Source organism: Pogonomyrmex barbatus, unplaced genomic scaffold, assembly GCF_055798465.1.
Source record: "Pogonomyrmex barbatus isolate J1 unplaced genomic scaffold, ASM5579846v1 scaffold2, whole genome shotgun sequence".
Taxonomy (NCBI): Eukaryota; Metazoa; Arthropoda; class Insecta; order Hymenoptera; family Formicidae; genus Pogonomyrmex; species Pogonomyrmex barbatus.
This window is the reverse complement of record NW_028297116.1, coordinates 12,102,329-12,125,227: the sequence shown is the minus strand read 5'-3', so window position 1 is coordinate 12,125,227 and position 22,899 is coordinate 12,102,329. Positions and strand designations below refer to the sequence as shown.

General features: G+C 30.3%; 4 protein-coding genes across 12 annotated transcripts; 3 read left to right on the top strand and 1 right to left on the bottom strand.

Moving 5' to 3' along the window:
- Positions 1-1,425: 1,425 nt before the first annotated feature.
- Positions 1,426-6,279, top strand: LOC105422616 (lipase 3). Its single transcript, XM_089076739.1, has 7 exons — positions 1,426-2,024; positions 4,070-4,394; positions 4,616-4,730; positions 4,815-5,061; positions 5,131-5,380; positions 5,644-5,786; positions 5,893-6,279. The coding sequence occupies exons 1-7, from the start codon at positions 1,983-1,985 to the stop codon at positions 6,040-6,042; spliced, it is 1,272 nt and encodes a 423-aa protein (XP_088932865.1). The 5' UTR covers positions 1,426-1,982; the 3' UTR covers positions 6,043-6,279.
- A 177-nt stretch (positions 6,280-6,456) lies between these two features.
- On the top strand, positions 6,457-9,203 carry Gip (hydroxypyruvate isomerase-like protein Gip). 2 transcript variants are annotated; one of them, XM_089076746.1, is made up of 6 exons: positions 6,457-7,624; positions 7,777-7,984; positions 8,073-8,184; positions 8,282-8,454; positions 8,529-8,606; positions 8,867-9,203. In XM_089076746.1, the coding sequence occupies exons 2-6, from the start codon at positions 7,789-7,791 to the stop codon at positions 9,052-9,054; spliced, it is 747 nt and encodes a 248-aa protein (XP_088932872.1). In that variant the 5' UTR covers positions 6,457-7,624; positions 7,777-7,788; the 3' UTR covers positions 9,055-9,203. The 2 variants fall into 2 exon arrangements, with proteins under 2 accessions (XP_088932872.1, XP_011630341.2); XM_011632039.3 differs by having other exon boundaries at positions 6,481-7,624; positions 8,529-8,648.
- Positions 9,204-9,828: 625 nt separating this feature from the next.
- On the bottom strand, positions 9,829-18,328 carry LOC105422605 (palmitoyltransferase ZDHHC2). Of its 8 annotated transcripts, XM_011632033.2 has the most exons (11): positions 17,700-18,327; positions 16,977-17,003; positions 16,682-16,776; positions 16,460-16,580; positions 16,117-16,340; positions 15,856-15,985; positions 15,655-15,781; positions 14,643-14,729; positions 13,415-13,541; positions 11,087-11,146; positions 9,829-10,730 (listed from the first exon to the last, which is right to left on the bottom strand). In XM_011632033.2, exons 1-10 carry the CDS (start codon positions 17,818-17,820, stop codon positions 11,135-11,137), a joined length of 1,071 nt encoding a protein of 356 aa, XP_011630335.2. In that variant the 5' UTR covers positions 17,821-18,327; the 3' UTR covers positions 9,829-10,730; positions 11,087-11,134. The 8 variants fall into 8 exon arrangements, with proteins under 8 accessions (XP_011630335.2, XP_011630336.1, XP_088932869.1 ...); XM_011632034.3 differs by lacking the exon at positions 13,415-13,541 and having other exon boundaries at positions 17,700-18,328; XM_089076743.1 differs by lacking the exon at positions 14,643-14,729 and having other exon boundaries at positions 17,700-18,325.
- Positions 18,329-19,106: 778 nt separating this feature from the next.
- gammaCOP (coat protein (coatomer) gamma) lies at positions 19,107-22,740 on the top strand. Its single transcript, XM_011632030.2, has 6 exons — positions 19,107-19,266; positions 19,536-20,640; positions 20,717-21,296; positions 21,387-21,700; positions 21,776-21,974; positions 22,163-22,740. Exons 1-6 carry the CDS (start codon positions 19,227-19,229, stop codon positions 22,547-22,549), a joined length of 2,625 nt encoding a protein of 874 aa, XP_011630332.2. The 5' UTR covers positions 19,107-19,226; the 3' UTR covers positions 22,550-22,740.
- The last annotated feature ends 159 nt before the right edge of the window (positions 22,741-22,899 follow it).

Here is a 22,899-nt window from a genome sequence, read left to right as displayed (position 1 = left end):
ATCGCAATCGATACGCAGATTCTGATAGGTTGAAATCTATTGCCTATCTTATTCTCTACTCTTGTTGTCTATTATGTATAGACCTTAAACGTTTGTTCTATCTTCTTTTGATGTAATAAGTAATAAAGATAAAATGATACTTACAGCATGTGAGCATCCAAACGGAACACACAGTCGTAATATTTCTCAATATCCTCAGAGCATCGATCATAATTTCGAGAGAAATTTCACTTTTCATTTTTTTCCGCTTATTCTAATTTCTCGTAAACTTTTTTCACGAATCATAATACGATCATGTATCTATATGAAAAGCAGGATTAGGAAATAACGCATTACTTGTAACGCCGTTTCCGTTACAGTTACTTTTTTTTTAGTAACGATAACGAATTTAACAAAATCATATGTATATACATACGTGCAATCGATTTTTATTAATAATTTTAGAACAACATCCCTAGCGAAAATACAAATCGGAGCATAAATCAGATGCAAGGGAAAAATGACAGAAGCGTCAATGAAACTTTTATAAATTGGAACAGCAAAACATAAGAGAGATGTTTATCACTTAAAATATCACTTTTACTTTCTGATGTTCCAATCTAAACTACCTAAAAGGTTATGCTTCTGTTACTTTCTCCTTACATTTGACTTACGCTCCAATTTGTATTTTTTGCCAGGGGTTGCATAAAACGTTAAAATTTAAAATAGATTTTTACGAAAAATAAAACACGGAAAGGAAGCCAACGATTTATATTAAAAATGAAATATGGAAAAGAAATCGACGATTTGTATCAACATTCTCGCTTTTTCGAAATAAATTAATATAAACTGATTTGAAAACGTCATTGAGCTTTGTAATGAGAATACACACATCCTGAATACACACATATGCTTAATATTCATTTAAGAATTTTTTACTGAATGTTCACTTAAACATTTTGCTAATGTTTAATTAAAAAATTATATATTATTATATTATAATTGAAATTTATCAGCGGTAATGCTTTTTCAGATTGCTTATGAATATAGATAAGTTGAAATTGCCGTTTCCTCGTATATTTGCGATATTTTGTATCCACGATTGGTAATTAATAATTATATATCGCTAATTATACAAGCATAAGAAAAGATCTTGTTATTGCGATATTTGCAAAGACTCTTCCTTCATGGCCAGCAAATAATTAACTTTTTTTTTCTTGCGAATGGCGGATGCAAAGTCATCGTACAGACTCGACTTTCGGAGCACTGGGGAGAGATACTGAAAAAATTGTTTCATTACACCTTGCCGCTCTTTCAGTCTGACCCAAGCTAAGTGTTATGATTCAGGCTCCCCTCTCGATATACCCACGGAATACAGTCCTGCCCCGCACACATATATATATATATATATATATATATATATATATATACCTATACATGTTCACGCTCGTATTCGCAGTCATTGTTGGTTCGTCCATAGCAAGATAAAGAGAGAGTTCGGAGAAGCCGTCAAAAGAGTCGTCGGACACATGCGCGCGTGCGCGCGCGCGTAAATTCGTTTCGCTACGATTTCAAAAAACGACACATCGATCATCCGCTTTATAAACGCGCGTTCCCCCGTTTTGACGCGCCGTTGACACTCGAGCGCCGATTTGGGTGGACCTTGCGAAAAAGGAAGCGAGGAAAACGCGCGTGCCTTTCACCGTCCGAGAGCTCGTCGCGTTTCTTTTTCAAACGCGCGGCCGAGGCGCGACGCGACGGGACGGACTCTTCCTTCCACGTTTCTTCCGCGCACGATTTCGCGAATCACTTTCCCGTAATCGCATGAACGGTATCTCGAAAAAGAAAAAAAGTGTGACGCAAGAGAGAGAGAAAAGAGAAAGGCGAAATAATACGGGAAACAGGAGGAGGTGAGTGACGTGCTCCTAAACATTGGCGAGAAAATCGCTCGCCAACTTCACATCGTCATAGTGCCGACAGTTCGATAGAGTAACATAAGTAACATGAGTGAGACGACGAGTCAAGATGAGGCTCACATGACAACGGTAAGACGCTACATCAACAATACACGTTGCGTTTCGATAACATTATCGCAAGAAATAATTATGAGATATATATATATATATATATATATATATATATATATATATATATATATACAATGAGAATTGCCGCTTAAATTCGCAATAGTTCGAACGATGGGGAAGAGAATGAAAAATGAAGATAATGCGAAGCGTTTTAAAAATTCGTTTTAAGTTCTCCACTTGGAAGATAAGTAATCAATACATATCGCCCATTCGTATGTAAATTCCTACACGTACGAAGCAGCAATAAGACCGATTAGCATGTCCCTATTCGATCTTTTTGCATGTAACATTCTCATACAGCGCAGATCTCCGAGAGATGTTTCTAAAAACGTCCAAAAGACGTGGACTATGGATAGGAGAATGTCTTAAAAGAATGTTCCCGAGACATCCCTCGGATAAAATGTGCTGTATGGATTGCGAAATCTTGATAAATTACTATTTGCTTTTTTATTTCTCCTCTCCTTCTGCTCTGTATGGCCAATTTGTAAACTTGCCATACCTGTTATATGCCATGCAAACTTATCAGAGTGTAGTTCTCTTACACAAAAAACTACAGATGTTTTTAGATATCGATTTTTTTTTTTAATTTTAAAATACCATAATGCGACATGGAGCACTTTCAAAAGAAGCAGTAATCTGTAGTTGATTGGTGGAAATACCGAAGACACGCGTTATGTGTCATGTCTTTAATGTCCATTTTTATCACTGTGAATTAATTTACTTGTTTTAATTTACTTTAGTTTATTTTTTATCTTTTCTAACCTTTTTTATCTTTCTAAGAATTAGAAAAAGGCAAAGAGTAAATTGAAGCGAAATTAAAATTAATCTATATTGATAGAAATGGACGTAAATAGATCTCGACGGGTTCATGGAAATCAAGAGCAAAGGTTAAGTAGAAATATTAAAGTATAAATGAGATCCATTCTTTAATCGCCGTGTGATACTTAATAATTGGATCATTGATTATATTCTGTGTGAGCACACACAGATAGCTCTGTGTTGTGTCTAAAGAAAAAGAAAAATATTATATAAAATTAGCGAGCCTTTGTCGCATTTTGACATCCTTGATGATAAATGTTATATTTCTATTATATTTCCATTATATTTCTATTATTTAATTGAATTCTATTATATACTTTTTAAAAACTATTTTTGAAACTTAAAACTTTAATAAAATGTAAAAGAAATCAATTTTTCAAGTTCCTGATGTTTCTCTTTAAAATTGCAAAAATCGAGGTTTGGTCACAATTCCTACTAATCCTACTAATTCTTTTATCTGCAGATTTCAGCGTTTATTTGTTTTAAATAAACTAAATAATATGTCATCGAGCTTTTTTTTAATTTTATTTATTTAATTGATTGATTAAGCTGACCTGCCATTAATGATAACGGCGTGATAGCTTTTACTTCTAATATATGAGGCAATTGCATTATTTCGTAATAGATTTTCGTTCAGGTGAAATAAAATCTGTTCAAATCCATTTTTGCGTTGCGATAGATTCCATTTCCGGATAGAAGCCATCGTGTTTTGACGTGATATTTCATCCGCAGTTAATTAATTAGAAAAATATTGCGATATCTAAATCGAATTGTCTCGCTTTGAAAACTTACTTTTGAAATTACTTTTTGAAATTTTTAAAACATCTTTTGTGACGGTGTCTCAGTGCCCGTTAAAAATAAACTTAATATTAATTATATGATAATCAATTAAGTGAAAATAATTGAAATGTGAAATCATTTGTCCTACGAGAAGAATTATGCGATATAATCATTTTAAAAAATATCAAGAAAATAAAAGTTTAAAAATATTAAGAAATTAAAAGACTAATAAGAATTAGATGAGATTATAGTGTATATTTAAAAAATACTAAATTTGTACAAAATAAAAAATAATTAAATACAAATTGAGCGTTTGATGACAAATACGTTTGACTCACATTTAAGTCATCTTCAGAAGTTAATTAAAAAATTAACAGAAAGATAATTATTTTATTTGGTTGCAGCCTGAATTAATCAAAGCTCATGGTTACATATCTGAGACTCACCAGATTTGCACAGAAGACGGTTATTATTTGACCGTACATCGTGTACTTTCATCGAATGATCGAGTACCATCAGTGCCATTAAATGCTGACTCTATCATAAATGCAGCTATTCATAATGAAAATAGTGAAGATTATAATTCGTCAGTTTCTCTCAATTGTCATCGAATCTTAAAAACTCTCAGATTTTGTACCAATTCAGGCTCTAAATTGCCAATTATTATAAATCATGGACTTTTAAGTAGTTCCGCAGATTGGGTGCTATTGGGTCCTCAAAAATCACTTGGTTAGTATTACAAATAATATTTTTATTTTTTTATCTCTTTATTTATTATTATTTTGCATATTTATTATATTTGTTTCAGTCTAATATATATCATTCACATTAGACAATTTTTCAATGTTTTAACAAAGAGATTAGCGGTATATTAATTATCATTATTAGAATACCATATAAATATTCTATAGAATTTATTTTAATTCATCATATAACTTTTCATATTGCAGCATATATTCTTTGCGACAATGGATTCGACGTTTGGCTCGCAAACGCTCGTGGAAACACCTATTCTAAATCTCATAAGTATTATTCGATTAAAGACAGAGAATTTTGGAATTTTAGGTAATCAAACAAATTGTTTGAAAAAATAGAAAAAGATGATTAATAATATCATATGTATGAACGCAATACATATTTTTGTTATAGTTGGCACGAAATTGGATATTATGATTTACCAGCAATGATAGATTATATTTTAGAAAAAACTGGCCATTCCAAATTATATTATATCGGTTACAGTCAAGGTGCAGCCACATTTTATGTTATGGGAAGCGAAAGACCCGAATACAATGCTAAAGTCAAAGGAATGATAAGTTTGGCACCTGCAGTGTTTTTGGGAAATCAAAGAAGTCCACTTTTAAAGTTCTTAATATATTTTAACACTATATTAGAGGTAATGCTTTGTCACATTTCCTAATTTTCTTTGTCTACGAAATTATGTCACATTTGCCATGCATTTCAGTGGGGAAGCTACATTTGCAACATACACCAGTGGTTACCTTGTAATAAGTGGCAAAGTCGCGTATTGCGTACTTTCGTATGCAACGCTCCTTGCACGTTAACAAAAGGTTTCTGCAACTGTTGGTTTTTTCTTATTGCTGGATTCGGTAGTGATCAACTCGATAAATCTATGTTGCCTTTAATATTCGGACACTCTCCGGCAGGCTCTTCGGTCAAGCAATTTCTTCATTTTGGCCAATTAATACTTTCTGGTAAGATAATAATTTCCGTAAAATTAGCATTATTCTCCAAAATATATAATTTATAGAAAAGAATTTATTTTTAAAATCTTTGATCTTTGAAAAAATTAATGATTAAATATGAGAAAAATATTGGATTGGAAATATAATCGATTCTTTACTAAATGAATATACAAATTTTTTCATCAGCTCGTTTTTTTAATTTTGAAAATAAAAAGAAAACACTACTTATTGATTATGAGAGATTTTATATATAATCTATAATTGTTTCCCAGGATCTTTTCGGAAATATGATTATGGTACTAAAACAAACTTGATATTTTATGGATCTACACAACCACCTAAGTATGCTCTTGAAAAAGTAAAGGTACCCGTGGTAATCTTCTACAGTGAGAATGATTTTCTCACTCATCACACTGTAAGATTTTAAAATAAATTTCTTTATAAATATTAATGTTATATTGCATTATATCCGTTTCTGTATTATATCTTTTTCTTTATTTAATTTTTTCTAATTATTTTAGGATGTTCAAAAATTGGTTGATAATTTACCAAATGTTATACAGACTGAAAAAATAACATACGAAAAATTTAATCACATCGATTATCTTTGGGGTCGTGATGCAAGAACAATTTTGTATAATAGTGTCGTGGCTGTGTTGAAAAAATTTTAATGAAATTATAAATAATGATGTTTTAGCAATTGTTTTTAATTTTGTATCTACATTGCATGTACAATGATTAACTCAGGAACATTATTTACTGTTAGATTTCATTTCATATGCGTGAAAAAAAAATCGATATACTTTTTTGGAAAATTATGACTAAAAATAGAGATACTATTTCTATAACAATGTCTACTATTTATACGTATATAAATGTATAAAAAATAAAATATGTTTAAAAAAGAATACTTAGAATACATATGTAAATATAAAAAATATAATATGTTTAAAAAAGAATATTTGATAAGCATTTTGGCACGCATGCACGTACGCACGCGCGCGCATACACAAATATATATGTATGTATACTAATCTTAATAGGAGGTAATATGGCATGTTTTATATATATAATGTGTGTGTGTGTGTGTGTGTGTGTGTGTGTGTGTGTGTGTGTGTGTGTGTGTGTGTGTGTGTGTAAACACGTCATATTATCTCCTATTAAGATTACTTATTGTGTAATCTTAATAATCTTAATATTTATGAACTGATTTAAATTATTTCGCAACCAACTCTATTAATGAAAAATATTTTAAGATTTAAGGATTTGCCAAAAGCATATATAAAAAAGCATATATAAAAAATGTGTTATTTTTTTCAGTAAACATATAAATAAGATCTCGTGAATTTTCAATAAATAAAACTGACTTTCATGCTTTGTTTAAAATATTTCTTTTGGTCATTCATCATTCGGTATTAATTTCTTATCTTGTTGATTATTTCTGTTGTTCAATGTATATCAAATAAATTTTTTCTCCTTTTTATTTGTTTCTAATGTGTACAATCTATATAATATAAACATTTATTATATATTTTTCCAAAATTTATTTTTCTCCACTAAATATGTCACTGTTATTGCATATATAACAAATATAAAAGCAACTGTAACATACAAGACTAAATATAACTAGAGATAAATAATATTGAATGAGAATAGAAAAGTACAATTGATATACACATAGAAGTCGAAAAGAAAGAATTGAAACAAAACGTAAAAAGAAATTACATCTTAGGAGGGGAGCAATCGCTTCCCGATTCCAGAGTCGTGTCGATCGTGTTCTCCCTCTTTTCTCATTTCTTTGTTAATCACGGATGATCATTCTTATTTAAAAAAAGAAAGAAAAGAAAGAATACTTGGCATAGTGTTACGAAACAGTTATAAGTGACTCAGTACATGAAAAACTCTTATATTATTAATATTAATATAAAGAAAATACGAGACATCCGGGAGTTTTAATTTTTTGTACAATCAAGTATGTTTTTGTAAAATATGCATCTTAATGTTTATATCATATGCATACTGGTTTTCGTTTCAATTTGTTTTTCTTTATACATTTACGACGAGGATATGATATAGCAAGAAAATGCACGAATCCAAACAAAAATATTTCTATGAGAAATAACCTTTATATTTACTTTACGACTCAAAGTAAAAAAATCTCAGTGGACGAGTTGAAGGCACTTCTCTTTCCCATCCAGGGATAAAAGATACATATTTGCAACTCAAAAATATATACCTACATTTTGTGATTAGGTGAGTGATGATTTTTTTCTTTAAGTTATCTCCTGGTAACAAAGAATTTTTTTTCTGTTTCAATTTTCTTATCGTAGATAAGAATTATTATATAATTCATACATGAAAGTTTCACATCTACTTCTCATATTGCATTTAAACATTCCTTGCAGATTATTGCCATTATGGCTCTAAAATTTACCAGTAATCTCTCCTTTATGTTTACCGAGGTTCCAAATATTATTGACAGATATCAATTAGCTAAACAAGCAGGATTTAAAGCAGTCGAAAGTGGATTTCCATTTGGTTTTTCTATTCAACAAGTTGCTGCAGCCAAAAAAAAGGCAGATGTCGACCAAATACTTTTAAATGTATTTACAGGTATATTATGTGTTATGTTATAAAATATGCTATGTTAAATGCTATGTTAAAAATTATCTCATTAGTTTTAATTCTAATACTATCATAGGTGATGTCACAAAAGGAGAATTAGGTTTTGCTGCAATCCCAGGCGAAGAAGAAAATTTCAAGAAGAGTATTGAAAAGACAATAGAATATGCAAAAGCTTTGGATTGTAAAATGTGAGTATAATCGTAAATTACAAATATTCAAATTGGATTGAGAATTAACTCTTGTAAATTTGTGCTATAATTGTAACGATAATTCTATGCTTAATAGGATTCATATAATGTCAGGAAAGGTAGACACTCCTACCGCTGCTAATGATACAATTTATGAGAAGAATCTGTTGTATGCTGTTGAAAAATGTCAAAAAGAGGATATTGTTGTTGTCATTGAACCAATTAATAATTACAGTGTACCAAATTATTATATGAATAATTTTCAAAAAGGTATAAATTTAAATTTATATTTTCTTATAATTTTTCATAATAAAATATTAATCATATTTTTATTTTTATTACAGGTTTAAACTTGGTAAAGAAGATAAACAATGAACACTTTAAACTGATGATGGATATTTTTCATTTACAACATTGTTGTGGTAATATTACAAAATGCATTCAAGATTTTCTACCTTATGTGGGTTAGTCCTCTATTTTTTAATTTATGTTAATTTATGTTAATTTTATGTCAATTCTTATCTATGTTAATTCTCTATAAAAAAATTATATTTTTCAATTCCATTTCATAATTACAACCTGTTAAGGATAATATTTCATTTATCAAAATTTAGTTGATTCATTGAATAATAAAAATGACTCATCAATATCATTTTTATATTGATCATATTGGTTATTATAGGTCATATTCAAATAGCTCAAGTTCCTGATAGACATGAGCCAGATACTCCAGGAGAAATTGATTACAAATATGTCTTGTCTTTATTGGAAAAAAATGAATATACTGGCTATATTGGTCTGGAATATCGACCAAAATCATTGACTGTGGAAGGATTAAATTGGGTTAAAAGATATGGTTATACTTTATAAATGGATATTCATATATGTATATGTTACATATATAAATGTATAAATGTATAAATGGTTTCATTATTTATGTTTTCATAAACACGAAATATATTTTATATTATATATGTATATATGTGTAAAATGAAATAAATGTTATAATTTTACAAAAATTTAAACATATTTACTATATTTTCGAATAATAAAGATTTTGAATTAGCAGCCATTAGTAGATTATTCTCAAACCTATTAATGTAAATTTTTACATTAATGCAGATGTATGTAAGAAATTCAGAAACATACCTAAGTAAATATAATTGTTACATAATTTATATGTGTAAACTAACTTACATAACTTAATTTTTAATAATTGTTTACTTTGTTGGTAGTAATTGTTATTTATAAAATTGATTACGTACATATAATGTTTGTATATTTCACGCACAAGTATATATATATAAATAATTTCTTAAAAAATATAAACAAATATGGCAGTCCAATATAAGTATAAACAACCTGTGCCTAAAATCCATATAAGTTATACAAATCAATAATTTATATTTTTTAAATTGTTTTAAGTATAAAAAAAATTTATATTCTCCAAAATTAATGAATAATGTATAAATAATCGAAAATGTTTGTGTAAGTACAAGTATTTTTATTATAGCGCATAATAGCATTATATTGTGCAACTGATATAAATTTGAAAAATCGATGGCACTTTATTATATATCCTGTATTATAAAAAAAAATTATATTAAATATCTATATAAAAAAAACGATAAGATGATTTTTACCATATAAAAAAAGTTAAAATCTCTGTGAATCTCTATGTATTTTATAAATAATACTGAAATCTCCAATTAATATAAGACATATCCCTGTTCAACTTGACTATGAATTATATTCTTTAAAATTATTATATTTTATGTAAAAATATTAAATATATAGTAAAATTGCGAAATTGTACACAATCTTACATAAACATTTTAATAAAGAATTACTTTATATATAGAATCATCCTATCCACTTTTTACGATAAAATATGGACGAATTTTTAATCGCAATTTCTTATAATTTCTATTTTGTTCAGCACACACGTGTCTATTTTTGACAGAGAATTACTACCAATTCAATATTTCCTTAGACTGAATCTCTCTTGATTGCAGTGACACTTCCCATTATTTTATGATACAATCTGTACTCTACACATATAATTACAAATTTATAGTGACATTAATATTACACATTATTCTACAATGTAATTTAATTATACGCGATATATAGTTAAAATTACAAGTAATCATAACGATATACTTTTCAACAAATCCGTATATATATATATATATATATATATATATATATATATATATATATATATTACAATATATATAGTACAGTTAATAGTCAAAGATCTTAGTGCGAAACAAATTATAACGTTAAAAATACTTTGACTGCAATAACAATTCAATATAAGTTTCTCTCGCAGTATTAATACTATGAAACTTCAAACCAACATTGTCGAGAATTAAAACATAAGAAAACACTAAATGTAAATTGATATTCTGGTCGCAATATCATAAAGCAAAATTGCAATTGTATGAAGGCGCATGGACATGTACAATAATGTCATTCAAACAGATTCTGCGATATTCATAAGTGGTTGGTCGACATCAACAGAAGGACCTATCACAGCAGTGCTGTAAAATATTTTTAATATATTGTATCAAAAAGAATTTCAATAGCAGTGTAAGCTATTTATTATAATAAAAATAAGGTATAACATACACAAAAGCCATAAACCCCGTATTGCATACAAAACAATATTTCATTTAGCTCTCCCACAAATTTTGTTGTCACAATATAAAAAATGTAAGCAGTGTTAATTTGCATTTATCACATCCAGATAAAGATTTGCTAAAGATAAAGATTAAAGATAAAGATTCAACAATGTATAAAAAAAGAATAATGCCCAAATTTTGATAAAATCTTATACATGCAAAATCATGCAGGCATGAGATTAATTATATCTAATCAGAACTGCAGACAATATTACCCAGCGCCAAGAGCCAAAATTGTAGCTTCTTCTACCAATGTCATTTGATCAATGGTGGACCTGTGATCAACCAAAAATTCAGTACAATGAATTATACCAAAAAGAGGCATTGTACTATATTTACCTATATACGTTGTAAAATAATTATATCCATATGTTGTAAATAAAATTTAAATTATATATTTAATTAGCTTAAAATGAACAAATTTGAAACATATATGATACAAGATTACAAAAAATCAAAAAAAGGTATTAATTTGTTTCGATCAATAAAAGGAAACAAATGCAAATACATGTCACTTGTTTATATTTTTTAATATATATATATATATATATATATACACATATAATAAATTTATACATTTTTATATTTTTTAATATATACTATAATAATAACAAAAATTATCTTTTATGATAAGTTAATGATACGGACGGTTAAACAAGCTGTTTTAGCAATTTGAATTAAGGCTTGGCTCTCTTAAGCAGCTATGGCCACATTCCAATATTTATTGTCAATGCTGATAATATATAATATACGTCATGTGAATTATAGATTTTTAGTATTGACAGTAAATTTTGGCATTCAGTTTATATTGATTTTATGATCGGTTTTGTACGTCATAGATGAGAATGACTTGCAATAATTTCTTTGTATACTATATAGCTGACGTATAGCTTTATTTTTTTAATTTTTTCTTAAAGATGTAATAATTTAATGACTCAAATTTGTTAATGTGTGGAAAACTGAGACATCTATCACACAGAAGTGTAAAATAATTCTTAAAATAATGGATTTTGTTCAGTTCAGCTGTTACAGCTGCTTGAGCATGGCTGAAAAATGACTCGTAATTTCAAAAATTATTTTATACTATTATATGACAGATTGGACAAATGTCTCAATTTTTCACATATTTTACAAGTTTCAGTATCACGAAATTATTACATCTTCAAGAGAAAACTAAAAAAATAAAGCTATATGCAAAAAATTACCATACGTTATTTTTCATCTATGACGTCATAAATCAATATGATCATAGAGAGAGCCGAGCCTTAAAATTATCAAAGGAAAAATAAAAGTAACAAATAATGATTTTAGAATTAGTTTGTTGTGGAAGCAGGTACACTCGGCAAAAAAGTAACATTTAATATTTATTAGTAGTAAAATCAGAAACTTACTGTAATTTTGTAACATGATGTATTTTGTATATAATCCTATTTATATATCTATATAATAAAACTTCATATAATATGTAAAGGAAGTAAAATATAAAAACCTAAAACTATGTTATATTCTATATTAAACGTTTCAATAAAATAGCATGTTTAATCATTTCTATAAATAATATCATACAAATTATACAAATTATATTTTTTAATCTTGTGTTATCTTTCAAAATATTTAATGGTGGACATTGTAAATGTAGGGTAGGAATATTTCTGTAAATATGAAATGAAATATAAAGAATAATCATAAAAAAATTTATTTTTATGAAGAAACTGGTTTTACAGATAATTTAATATATTTTTCTATTTCGTCATAGATACAAAGTTTGTCTTTTAGAACAACAAAATAAGAATATTTGAATTAACTATCGGAATGTATATATCATTGTTTGTTAACAAAAAAGTGCTTAACAATAATATATATTCATTCAAGATATAATAATATAAACTTCTTTATAACAATTGAATACTGTCTAGATATCCATCAATTTATTTATTACAATTGAGAACATGTGCCAAGTTCTCTAAATAAACAAGATATCCCATATGATTTTAATTTTAATTCTCTAATAAATTTGGATTTAATTTTAATTCTCTAACAAATTTTTCCTTGGAGAAAAATATTGAGAGATCATTATTTATGGTAAAACTTTCCAATTTTATAATACATATTAAATCTAATCATATTAATTTTATAATACACATATTATATACAGAATATTATATGCTTTATAATTAAGCTTTAAATTAAAATTCATTAAAATTTAGATTTTAGATTTCATATTAAATAAAAAATATTATTCTTTATTATTTATCTGTATACACCAAATTTAATTCATAAAATCAATTATTTACAATTTTAAAAGAAATTAATATTTCGATATTTTCATTAAAAAAAATTAGATACCAAATTTATTTAAGAGCTTATTAAAATTAATTCGTGGGAAATGCATTGCACTTTAAGATATCTTATACGGCTATATTATTAAATAATAACAAATATCTATTCATAAATGTGTAAGGAATGATTGGAAAGTGGCATTTTGATACTATTGATTTGAAGAAGATTATTGTCTTGACCTAAGAATCAAGTCTGTAAAATACCTGATTCGTGTAGGGAGATGGGGAGTCAAACTCGGTTTCATCACCCCACTGTTGGGTATCAGGGCCCAACAAAGTATGAGTATCTTCATTGCACAGCCGCTCGGGAAAGTTTACCCCGTCTCCAAAGCTGCAAGCCATATCCTACCTTCTACTCGATGTTATCCCATGTCTATTATCCTCATGATGTAACTATCTTTTATCATATTTTTATCTTTTTATAAATTTTTATCTTTTCATTCGTTTAATTATATAATTGATTTCACTATAAGGAAAAGTTATGAGACAAGAAAAAGAAAGATTTCTTTTCTCAAAATAATTTTACATAGTTACACCACTTTTGTATTACAAATACCGTTTGTAAGAACCAGATGCACAATACCTCACGTAATAAGTATAACAACTTTACGCGAATTAGTCCAATTAAAATTTATAATATCATATATAAGACATGCAGCTTCACAACAAAAAATCACAATATCTCTTAATTTCTTCTATATAAATATGTTTGAAAATACATCATGATTAAATTAGTCACATTCTGAAAAAATAAATATCTATAAATAAAATATTAAATATAATTAATATATTTTTTAAAAACACTGCAGAGACTCTTCAAAAATTTATTTTTTTTTTTTCTAGTAACATCCTTTCATCATTTTTCTTTCAAAATATGTATTAGTGAAAAACACAAAAATTTTCTGAAAATTATAAGTATGCAAACTGTGAACCGTGTTAAATGCTATCAAACATAATCGTAGTTGTAAGGAATATCTTTTCAGAAGAAGAATGAATAAAGATTTGCTGTTACAGACTTGGCAGAGAAATTATACAGAAAAGTTATATCAAGAAACAATTATGGAGAATGATAATAGGCGTAGAAATAAGCCAGCATCAAACAAAAAGATCAATATATAAATGTGTTGCATGCAGCCTGTGGAAGCACTTAAGATCATACCATTACTATGGAACTCTATAAAAAATTTAAAAAAAGATATAAAAAATTAAAACTAAATAAATGTTACGTGTACGAATACATTGAGAACAATAAAATGACAAAATTTAATATTAAATTATCGAAAATATCTCTTTTTTCTTAAACTTTAGAGCAAATTTAAAGCCTTTATGTATATGCCAATCATATCTTTATTAAAGAAATAAATGAATTCCATAGTAAAGAATCAAAATAATTAATATTGCATTTCTTCTGTTTAAAGTTTATAATGCTGACCTGTTCTGAGTACTGCCCATGGAGTCATAAGTATTGGGTGTGCCTTGGTGTTGCGATCTTACTGGGTAGACGACACCATTTCCCAGACTAGAACACATCCAATGCAACCACTCCAATTTAAAAATACTGAATCTGCTATCTTTTATTTAATCATAAAAGTGCAAATAAATATGGTGCTTATAAAAATGATTTAAAATGTGCAGAAGTTGCATAACTAACTAACAGTGCACCAAAATAAAAGTTTTTATATTCACATTTCTAAAAAAATTTTTTTATATCAGAAAAACAGGGAAATTTTATACATGGGATAAAAATGAAAAACAGTAAATTTTAGTTTATGTAACAATCTACCTATATCCTGTTTTAATTTAATGTATAATGTTCTGATGTAAAATATAATAAATAATCATATAATGGGTTTTTCTTCGTGTAATTATTATAATATAGAAATAAAATAAAGTAGTTTTTCCCAACACATATATCTTTCTATTACAGTTAATAGATGAAAATTTTTCAAAAATTTCTTTACACAAAAGAAAATTTAAAAAAACGTCTATATATATATATATATATATATATATATATATATATATATATATGTATATTATATATGTATGTATATATAATATTCTCACACATATAATCGGAGCATTCTCCATGTAATTATAGATAAGAATATATAGAGAATACTAATAAAAAATTTAAAAATTATATCACATAGAACATGCGATTGTTTTGTTTCCTTAAAAAAATAAACTTCGAAAAAAATCAGAATTGCTCACACTTTATATTCAAGGCCCTGCAGTACTTATATTACCGTATTTCAAAGTTTAAGTATGCCAAACTGCATAGTTGTTTTTTTTTATGGTAAAGATTATGATAGGCGGTATACTAGAAGCATACAAATTGATATAATAGTTCAGTTATTACGTATTGTGCAAATGGTTCCCACTTCATAAATTATACAATCTCATCGTGTATAAAATATTGATAAATAGAAACGTATACGTACCTACTAAATATGGGTAGAAACCAGAGGCGTGGATTGTCACCAAAGACTTCCTGAAAATTATTGTATTTTCCCAGACTAAATCCATCTTTGTCTTTTCCCGTCCTGAACATGGGTGCTCTAAAAGCCTCTGTAAATATGTAATTAATTGTTAATTAACACATTATTATGTGTAACATTAAGATGAAAATATCTAATAATTACCTAATGTTGATCTATTACGCACAACGAGATAGCAGTGGTAGAAAAAAAGAGATGTAAGACTGACTGCGAACATCAATGCGACGAAAAAAAGAAATAGTAAGTGAAATCTACCCATTCCGTCTAACTCGCCCTACAAAAAGAAAAACTTATATCAATCACAAATTAAAGTAAAATTATCATTATACATATTTTAGCATTATATAATTTAAATAAATATTTTTATAGAAATTCATTGTATGAATGGAGAAGGATTATACTTACTTTCCAAAATTGTATAAAGTATTGCAAAGATGTAGCAGTAATAAACATACAGTAGAGAAGTCCATATGCCAGAAACAACATGAAAAATTTATAATTGTGGAAGCCTACACAATTGTTCACCCATGGACAGTGATGATCCATTTTTAAGACACAAGTGCCACATACGCTACAATGATGTGCCCTATCAGGTTTTATTAACTGACATTTCTCACAGAAACGCATAGCTAAAAAAAGAATATGTTATCAGCATAATTCTCGAAGTTCTCCTAAATTTACATTTTTTTAACCATATTATACTTTTAATGATAAATCATGTTATTCATAATAATACATTAAATGTTACCTCCTTTTATGGTGCGATTAGTAACTGGAAGATCTTGTGCAAATCTTTCCAAAATTTGTCTCTGTGTTTCTTCAGTTTCAGCCTGTTGTAATTTTTCCATTTCAACATCGGGTATTTTAAACTACAAGATTTTAAAAAATATATATAGATTTTGTTCTACATATGTTATAAAATGTAACAATAATTCTTCATAAATTATTTTTTATACAACAGATTATTTACCTTATCTGGTACTGGCATTAAATTTGTATACACTGTCTGCCAATATGACCATAAAAACATCAGAATTAGGATGTGGAAGAAAAGCAGGTAGAAAGCTATTAACATATATAGATAATAAAAGTGTTATATGTATGCACAATACAGATCTCCTTCTAGAATTAGACTAAAGTGTTCAACAGTACAAAACATAAGTGACACTGATAGTTACAATAATAAAAATAATAAAATAGGCAAATAAAGTATCAAATTGCGAGGGAAAGTATAAAAGTTAATGTATAATTAGGATAATACAAACCTTTTTGAACATAATTGTCTATCGTATCTGAAACAAATATATATTATAATATAATAAAAAGTTTTTAGATAAGAATCTTATTTTACTATTGATCTATAATACTGATCTAAAATAAAATAACACAACTGTAAAATAAGGCTTTCATTTATAAAATTGCTCTTTGTATGTATGTATATATATATATATATATATATATATATATATATATTTATTTATTTATTACATCAAACTATGCATAATTTTGTGACGTTTTATTTTACTTATATTCATGTACTCACACAGATTATATAAAACGTCATAAAAAAAAGTATAATACTTAAGAGATTAATGCTCAATTCCACCAATAGATTTACTTTAATCTCGGTTCAACTTGCTCTTCATCTTTTTCTAATTCTTAGAACTAGAAAAAGATAAAGAGTAAGTTGAACCGAGATTAAAGTAAATCTATGTTGGTGGAATTGATCTATGTTGGTGGAATTAATCTATGTGGAATCGGGCATAAGAGATCCATCTCAAGATAAGAACTCTGTCGCGTCAATTGCAAAATAAAAACCGATTATATGTAACAGAAGACATGCGTAAGCACGCATTTTTTTATGATAGAATGCAAAAAGAAATTGACGAGGACGAGGTCAATTTCATCAATTTGAAACTGACAGTCAGTTGCCTTAAACGAGGCGAAACAAAAATTGACGCGAGAACGATCCACGCTCGGACACTCACAGTAGCAAAGTTGTACCACGTAGGCGTAATAAGACCATGCGACGATCGTCAGGATGAAGATCACTGGCAACCACTTGACGGCCTTGACGCACCACCAGCACGAACCGTTTTGCTTGCCCATTCTGTTCACCGGGTCGTCGGCGCGCAGAGGAATGTGTGCCCGCCGATCGCGGCCCTCATTAACAACGTGTCAATCCTCGGTCCGCTGGAACGCAGCGGCATTGCAGAGCCACGAGACCACGATCGCTCGCGACCGCTTACGACTCGAGCCCTTACGTCGCTCTGCGAAGCAAGCACGAGCGCGGCCCTTCTTCCTCAAAGGATTCCGCGTAGAACGTGCAGTCGAGAACACGTCATTGCGCAAACGAAATGAAATATCCGCGTTATCGCGGCATCACATCACCCTCGATGTTTACACGCGTCGAGACACCGATGTAGCACGCGGACACTCGTAATCTTATTTTCGACTCGCGGCTGGTTTGCACACCGCACGCAACGCGCACCATCTCATTACGACCGACCGATCGACGACGTCCCTCCGTTTCACGTCCGCCTCGGCTTGACAGCCGTCAACCGTGGAACGAGCATGTCCGCTTACGATAAGTACACGCATACGTCGCGCGCGCATGTGAAAATCTACTGAATATTTCTCTCTTATCGACAAACGCGTCCTTTCGCGGCAGAGCTTTCTGCGCCTTTCATCTTTCTTATTTTTATTCTTTAATTGCACGTATCCCTTTCGTTTCAAATACAAAATTAACGTAATGCAGTTATAGAGAATATATCTATTTTTTGAATTTATATCGCATACGAAAATCTATAATATACGTGATGTACACTATAGAACTTTTGTATATTTTTTGAGATAAAGGTGTCTTTTTATGTTGACGTTTGACTTTTATTTTTAACGTTAAAATAGATCAAAAATGATTGTTAAAATTTTACTATTCTGCGTCAACTTTGATCATATAACGCATTACTTTTTCGAATCATTTTTGTACAGATGTTAGTATTATGGCTGCGTTCCGATATTCATTGCCAGAACTGAAAATATATAGTTCAAGTCACGTATATTATAGATTTTCAGTACTTGCAATGAATATCGGAACGCAGCCTATATAGAAATCTGATAATCTGTGATTATAATACTTGATCGCATCGTTACAACATCAGGCAATGTCAAACGACATAAAAATAGATAAATTGGAATACCATAATAGCAATGATTTTTTATACTTCAAACTTTGTTCTCCCTTGTGTCGGTTCACAATAGATGATTTAAGCTTCAAGAAGTAAGAAATTGACCAATCATAGTCGATTATTCTTTTCATATTTGATTATAATTGATCAATTGTGGGCCGACACTATTGTGAACCGAGACTTACGCTCTATAAGGATATTTAAGCTTCGTCCATGATGTTTTGTAGGAAAGGTAGTGGAAGACAGAAACTGCAATGGCCGTCTAGAACACGTCGAGGTGACGTGTCGTAGTAGCTTCATTTTACGAAATTTTGTCCTTAATAAAAAATGATTGCGTTTAAGCGCGACAAGAAGGAAGAGGAGGATGGTAATCATTAATTATAATTCTATCATTCTTAGTCTAAGAATTATTCATGAGTGAAAATTAGAATTTTCGCGCAGGTTAGAAATGTCGGCTAGTTTCTGACAATTAAAAGTAAACACATTTTTTAACAGATGTGAATAATAAGTATAATTGTTAGGAGTGTGTAGTAACATCTCATGAACATAAATTTTAAAATATGAATTACAAATTTTATTGGAATTTGATATTGAACATTACCGAGCAGTAACTGTGATCTTTCCTGTTTGATCAAGGTGGTGGAAACCCATTCCAAAACTTAGAGAAGACCACGGTTCTTCAGGAAGCACGTACATTCAACAATACGCCCGTAAATCCGAGAAAATGCGCTCACATCCTCACCAAGATTCTATATCTGCTCAATCAAGGCGAACAGTTGGGTACAACGGAAGCCACGGAGGCTTTCTTTGCCATGACCAAGTTATTTCAGTCACGTGACGTTATATTAAGACGACTAGTCTATCTAGGCATCAAAGAATTAAGTTCTTTAGCCGAGGATGTAATTATAGTCACTTCCAGTCTTACAAAAGACATGACAGGAAAGGAGGATTTATATAGGGCTGCTGCTATTCGAGCGCTTTGCACTATCACCGATGCTAGCATGCTGGCGGCCATTGAACGTTACATGAAGCAAGCTATAGTCGATCGTTCACCGGCAGTATCCAGTGCTGCCCTTGTTTCTTCTTTGCATTTGACAAGTGTGTCCAGTGATGTAGCGAGGAGATGGGCAAATGAGGCACAAGAAGCGTTAAATTCAAGCAACGTAATGGTTCAATATCATGCTTTGGGCGTTCTATATCAAGCACGTAAAGCAGACAAGCATGCGGTTATCAAACTGGTTGCCAAACTTATGAAGACAAGTCCAAAGAGTCCTTACGCAGCATGCATGCTGATTAGAATGGCATATAAATTATTAGATGAAGTGGACGAGGGCGAAGAACTGATAGGATTCATTGAATCTTGTTTGCGACACAAGTCCGAAATGGTGGTGTACGAAGCAGCTCATGCTTTGGTCAACCTTGGGCGAAGCGGTGCCAGAGAAATCGGACCTGCAATCAGCGTTTTACAGTTATTCTGTGGTTCGCCAAAACCAGCACTCCGCTTTGCCGCAGTCAGAACCCTCAATAAGGTCGCGATGTCTCATCCAGCAGCAGTCACAGCTTGCAACTTGGATTTAGAAAATCTGATCACGGATTCAAATAGATCGATTGCTACTTTAGCAATTACTACTCTCTTAAAAACTGGAGCAGAGAGTTCTGTTGACCGTCTGATGAAGCAGATCGCTACTTTTGTATCGGAAATTTCGGATGAATTTAAGGTCGTGGTGGTGCAAGCTATTAGGTAAATTTTATTTTGCTCTAGCTATTACTTTACTAATATGCGTAACTTCTTTCTTAAAAAAAACCTTTTTTTTCAGAGCTTTATGTCAAAAATTCCCTCGCAAGCACGCAGTCTTGATGAACTTCCTCTCAGCTATGTTGAGAGACGAGGGTGGACTCGAATACAAAGCGGCGATTGCCGACACTATTATAGCTGTAATGGAAGGAAATGCAGAAGCCAAGGAAGCGGGACTTGCGCATCTCTGTGAATTTATCGAAGATTGTGAACACATTTCCCTTGCCGTGCGCATTTTGCATCTACTTGGCCAAGAGGGACCTACGTCGAAACAACCATCGAGATACATCCGTTTTATCTACAATCGCGTTATCCTCGAAAGCGCTAGCGTACGCGCAGCAGCTGTTACCGCCTTGGCGCGTTTTGCTGCGGCCTGTCCACTTTTACTTCCAAACGTCTTGGTGCTGCTTTCACGTTGTCAGTTGGATTCGGATGATGAAGTTCGCGATCGTGCAGCTTACTACTGCACGATCCTGCAACAGCAGAACGACCCAACTATATTGCCTCTGGTGCAACCGCCTTTACTATCGGTGCCAACACTAGAAAGGGCCTTACGAAATTATATGCAAACACCTATGGAAGAATCGTTCGACATTTCTCAGGTATTTCTCTTTGTGTTTTTCCTCTTTAATTTTCGTAAAAATTTAAGTTAAGTAGAAATTATATTTACTTATACAAAAATTGGATTACAGATACCTCCAGCGCAAACGGTAGAAGAACCAGCCCAAGTGGAAGTGCACACTACTATCAAGCAACCTCGTTTGACTAGAGAAGAGAGTTTTATGGAAAAATTATCACAAATCCCGCATTTAGCTATGATTATTCGAGACACATCGCTCCTCAAATCTTCGCCAGTGTTCGAATTAACGGAATCCGAGACGGAATATAACGTCAAATGCATCAAACATACATTTCCCGAATATCTTATTCTACAATTTGACTGCGTTAATACACTTTCCGATCAACTCCTCGAAGATGTGGTAGTGGCGGTCGAACCTTCCGAAGGGTAAATGCACTTACTCGATTATATATGTTATTCTTTATATTCTTTGTACAATAGCTAACGAGCTGTTTGTTTCAGCTATTCCGTTATATGCGTAGAACCGTGTCCGCGATTACCTTACAACGAACCAGGAACCACCTACACAGTATTAAAATATCCGGAAGACGTACACGCTAGCGTCGCTACCATTCCCACGACACTTCGATTTATGGCAAGAGATTGCGATCCAACCACGGGAATACCAGATGCGGATCAAGGATATCATGATGAATATATGGTAAAAAATTACTTTTAATAATATAATGGAAATGAAAGACGCGCATATAAATATTTTTTAAAGCAATACACTGATACACAAGTAATAACCTCTTTGAAATTTTATAAAAAAATATTTGCAAAATATTAAAATAAAAAATTTGTTTATAAAAAATATCAATAAATACACATAAACCACAATTTTTTCAGTTGGAAGATTTGGAAGTAACTCTAGCCGATCAAGTACGTGGGGTTGGTAACAGAGGCATGGACTTTAATGCCGCTTGGGAAACGTATGCTGCAAAGGGATTTGTCAAATTGGAAGAGACATTCGCTTTAGGAGCTTCAGTGACATCTTTAGAAGGAGCAATTCAAAGCCTTACGGGATTCTTAGGCTTGGAAGCTGTGGAACGTAGTAATAGGGTACAGAGCGGAGCGGCTGCTCATAATCTATTCTTAAGTGGTGTCTTCCGAGGAGGTAAGGAAGTTTTAGCGCGTGCAAGATTAGCGCTGAGTGGAACGCAAGTTACGATGCAGTTGTCAGTTCTTTGTCAAGATCCAGACGTTGCTGACCTAATAGTCTCATCTGTAGGATAGAGATTTTCGGTAATATAATAATTTTCACGATATAAATTTCTTTAAGAGAAATATATTCGTTGATTACTGTAAAATAATTTTTATAATATAGGATTATTGTTATATATATATATACATGGAAATTATCGAAGAATACTGCTTGTATTTCTTTTTGTCGTAGAATTAATATATCATATGACTTTCTCTTATAATGCATTACAATAATCATTGAACAATCTCCTAATATTTTAAGAACAAGCACATACACAATTATGACAACTTTTATCAAATTTGGATAAACTGTCTTATTGATGATGCAACCAAAAGGATAGTAATTCTATATGTAAAAAAATTAATGTATTTTCGTTAAC

Bases quoted from the DNA above. Each gene is read 5' to 3' on its own strand.
- Gip (XM_011632039.3), top strand. From the start codon at position 7,789: ATGGCTCTAAAATTTACCAGTAATCTCTCCTTTATGTTTACCGAGGTT. The intron at 8,185-8,281 runs GTGAGTATAATC...TATGCTTAATAG, and splicing joins AAAGCTTTGGATTGTAAAAT to GATTCATATAATGTCAGGAA. The intron at 8,455-8,528 runs GTATAAATTTAA...TTTTTATTACAG, and splicing joins TATGAATAATTTTCAAAAAG to GTTTAAACTTGGTAAAGAAG.
- LOC105422605 (XM_011632032.3), bottom strand. From the start codon at position 17,820: ATGGGCAAGCAAAACGGTTCGTGCTGGTGGTGCGTCAAGGCCGTCAAG. The intron at 16,777-16,976 runs GTTTGTATTATC...ATATGTTAATAG, and splicing joins AGACAATTATGTTCAAAAAG to CTTTCTACCTGCTTTTCTTC. The intron at 15,782-15,855 runs GTAATTATTAGA...ACATATTTACAG, and splicing joins GCGTAATAGATCAACATTAG to AGGCTTTTAGAGCACCCATG.
- LOC105422616 (XM_089076739.1), top strand. From the start codon at position 1,983: ATGAGTGAGACGACGAGTCAAGATGAGGCTCACATGACAACG. The intron at 4,395-4,615 runs GTTAGTATTACA...TTCATATTGCAG, and splicing joins GGGTCCTCAAAAATCACTTG to CATATATTCTTTGCGACAAT. The intron at 4,731-4,814 runs GTAATCAAACAA...TTTTTGTTATAG, and splicing joins AGAGAATTTTGGAATTTTAG to TTGGCACGAAATTGGATATT.
- gammaCOP (XM_011632030.2), top strand. From the start codon at position 19,227: ATGATTGCGTTTAAGCGCGACAAGAAGGAAGAGGAGGATG. The intron at 21,297-21,386 runs GTATTTCTCTTT...ATTGGATTACAG, and splicing joins AATCGTTCGACATTTCTCAG to ATACCTCCAGCGCAAACGGT. The intron at 21,701-21,775 runs GTAAATGCACTT...TGTTTGTTTCAG, and splicing joins GCGGTCGAACCTTCCGAAGG to CTATTCCGTTATATGCGTAG.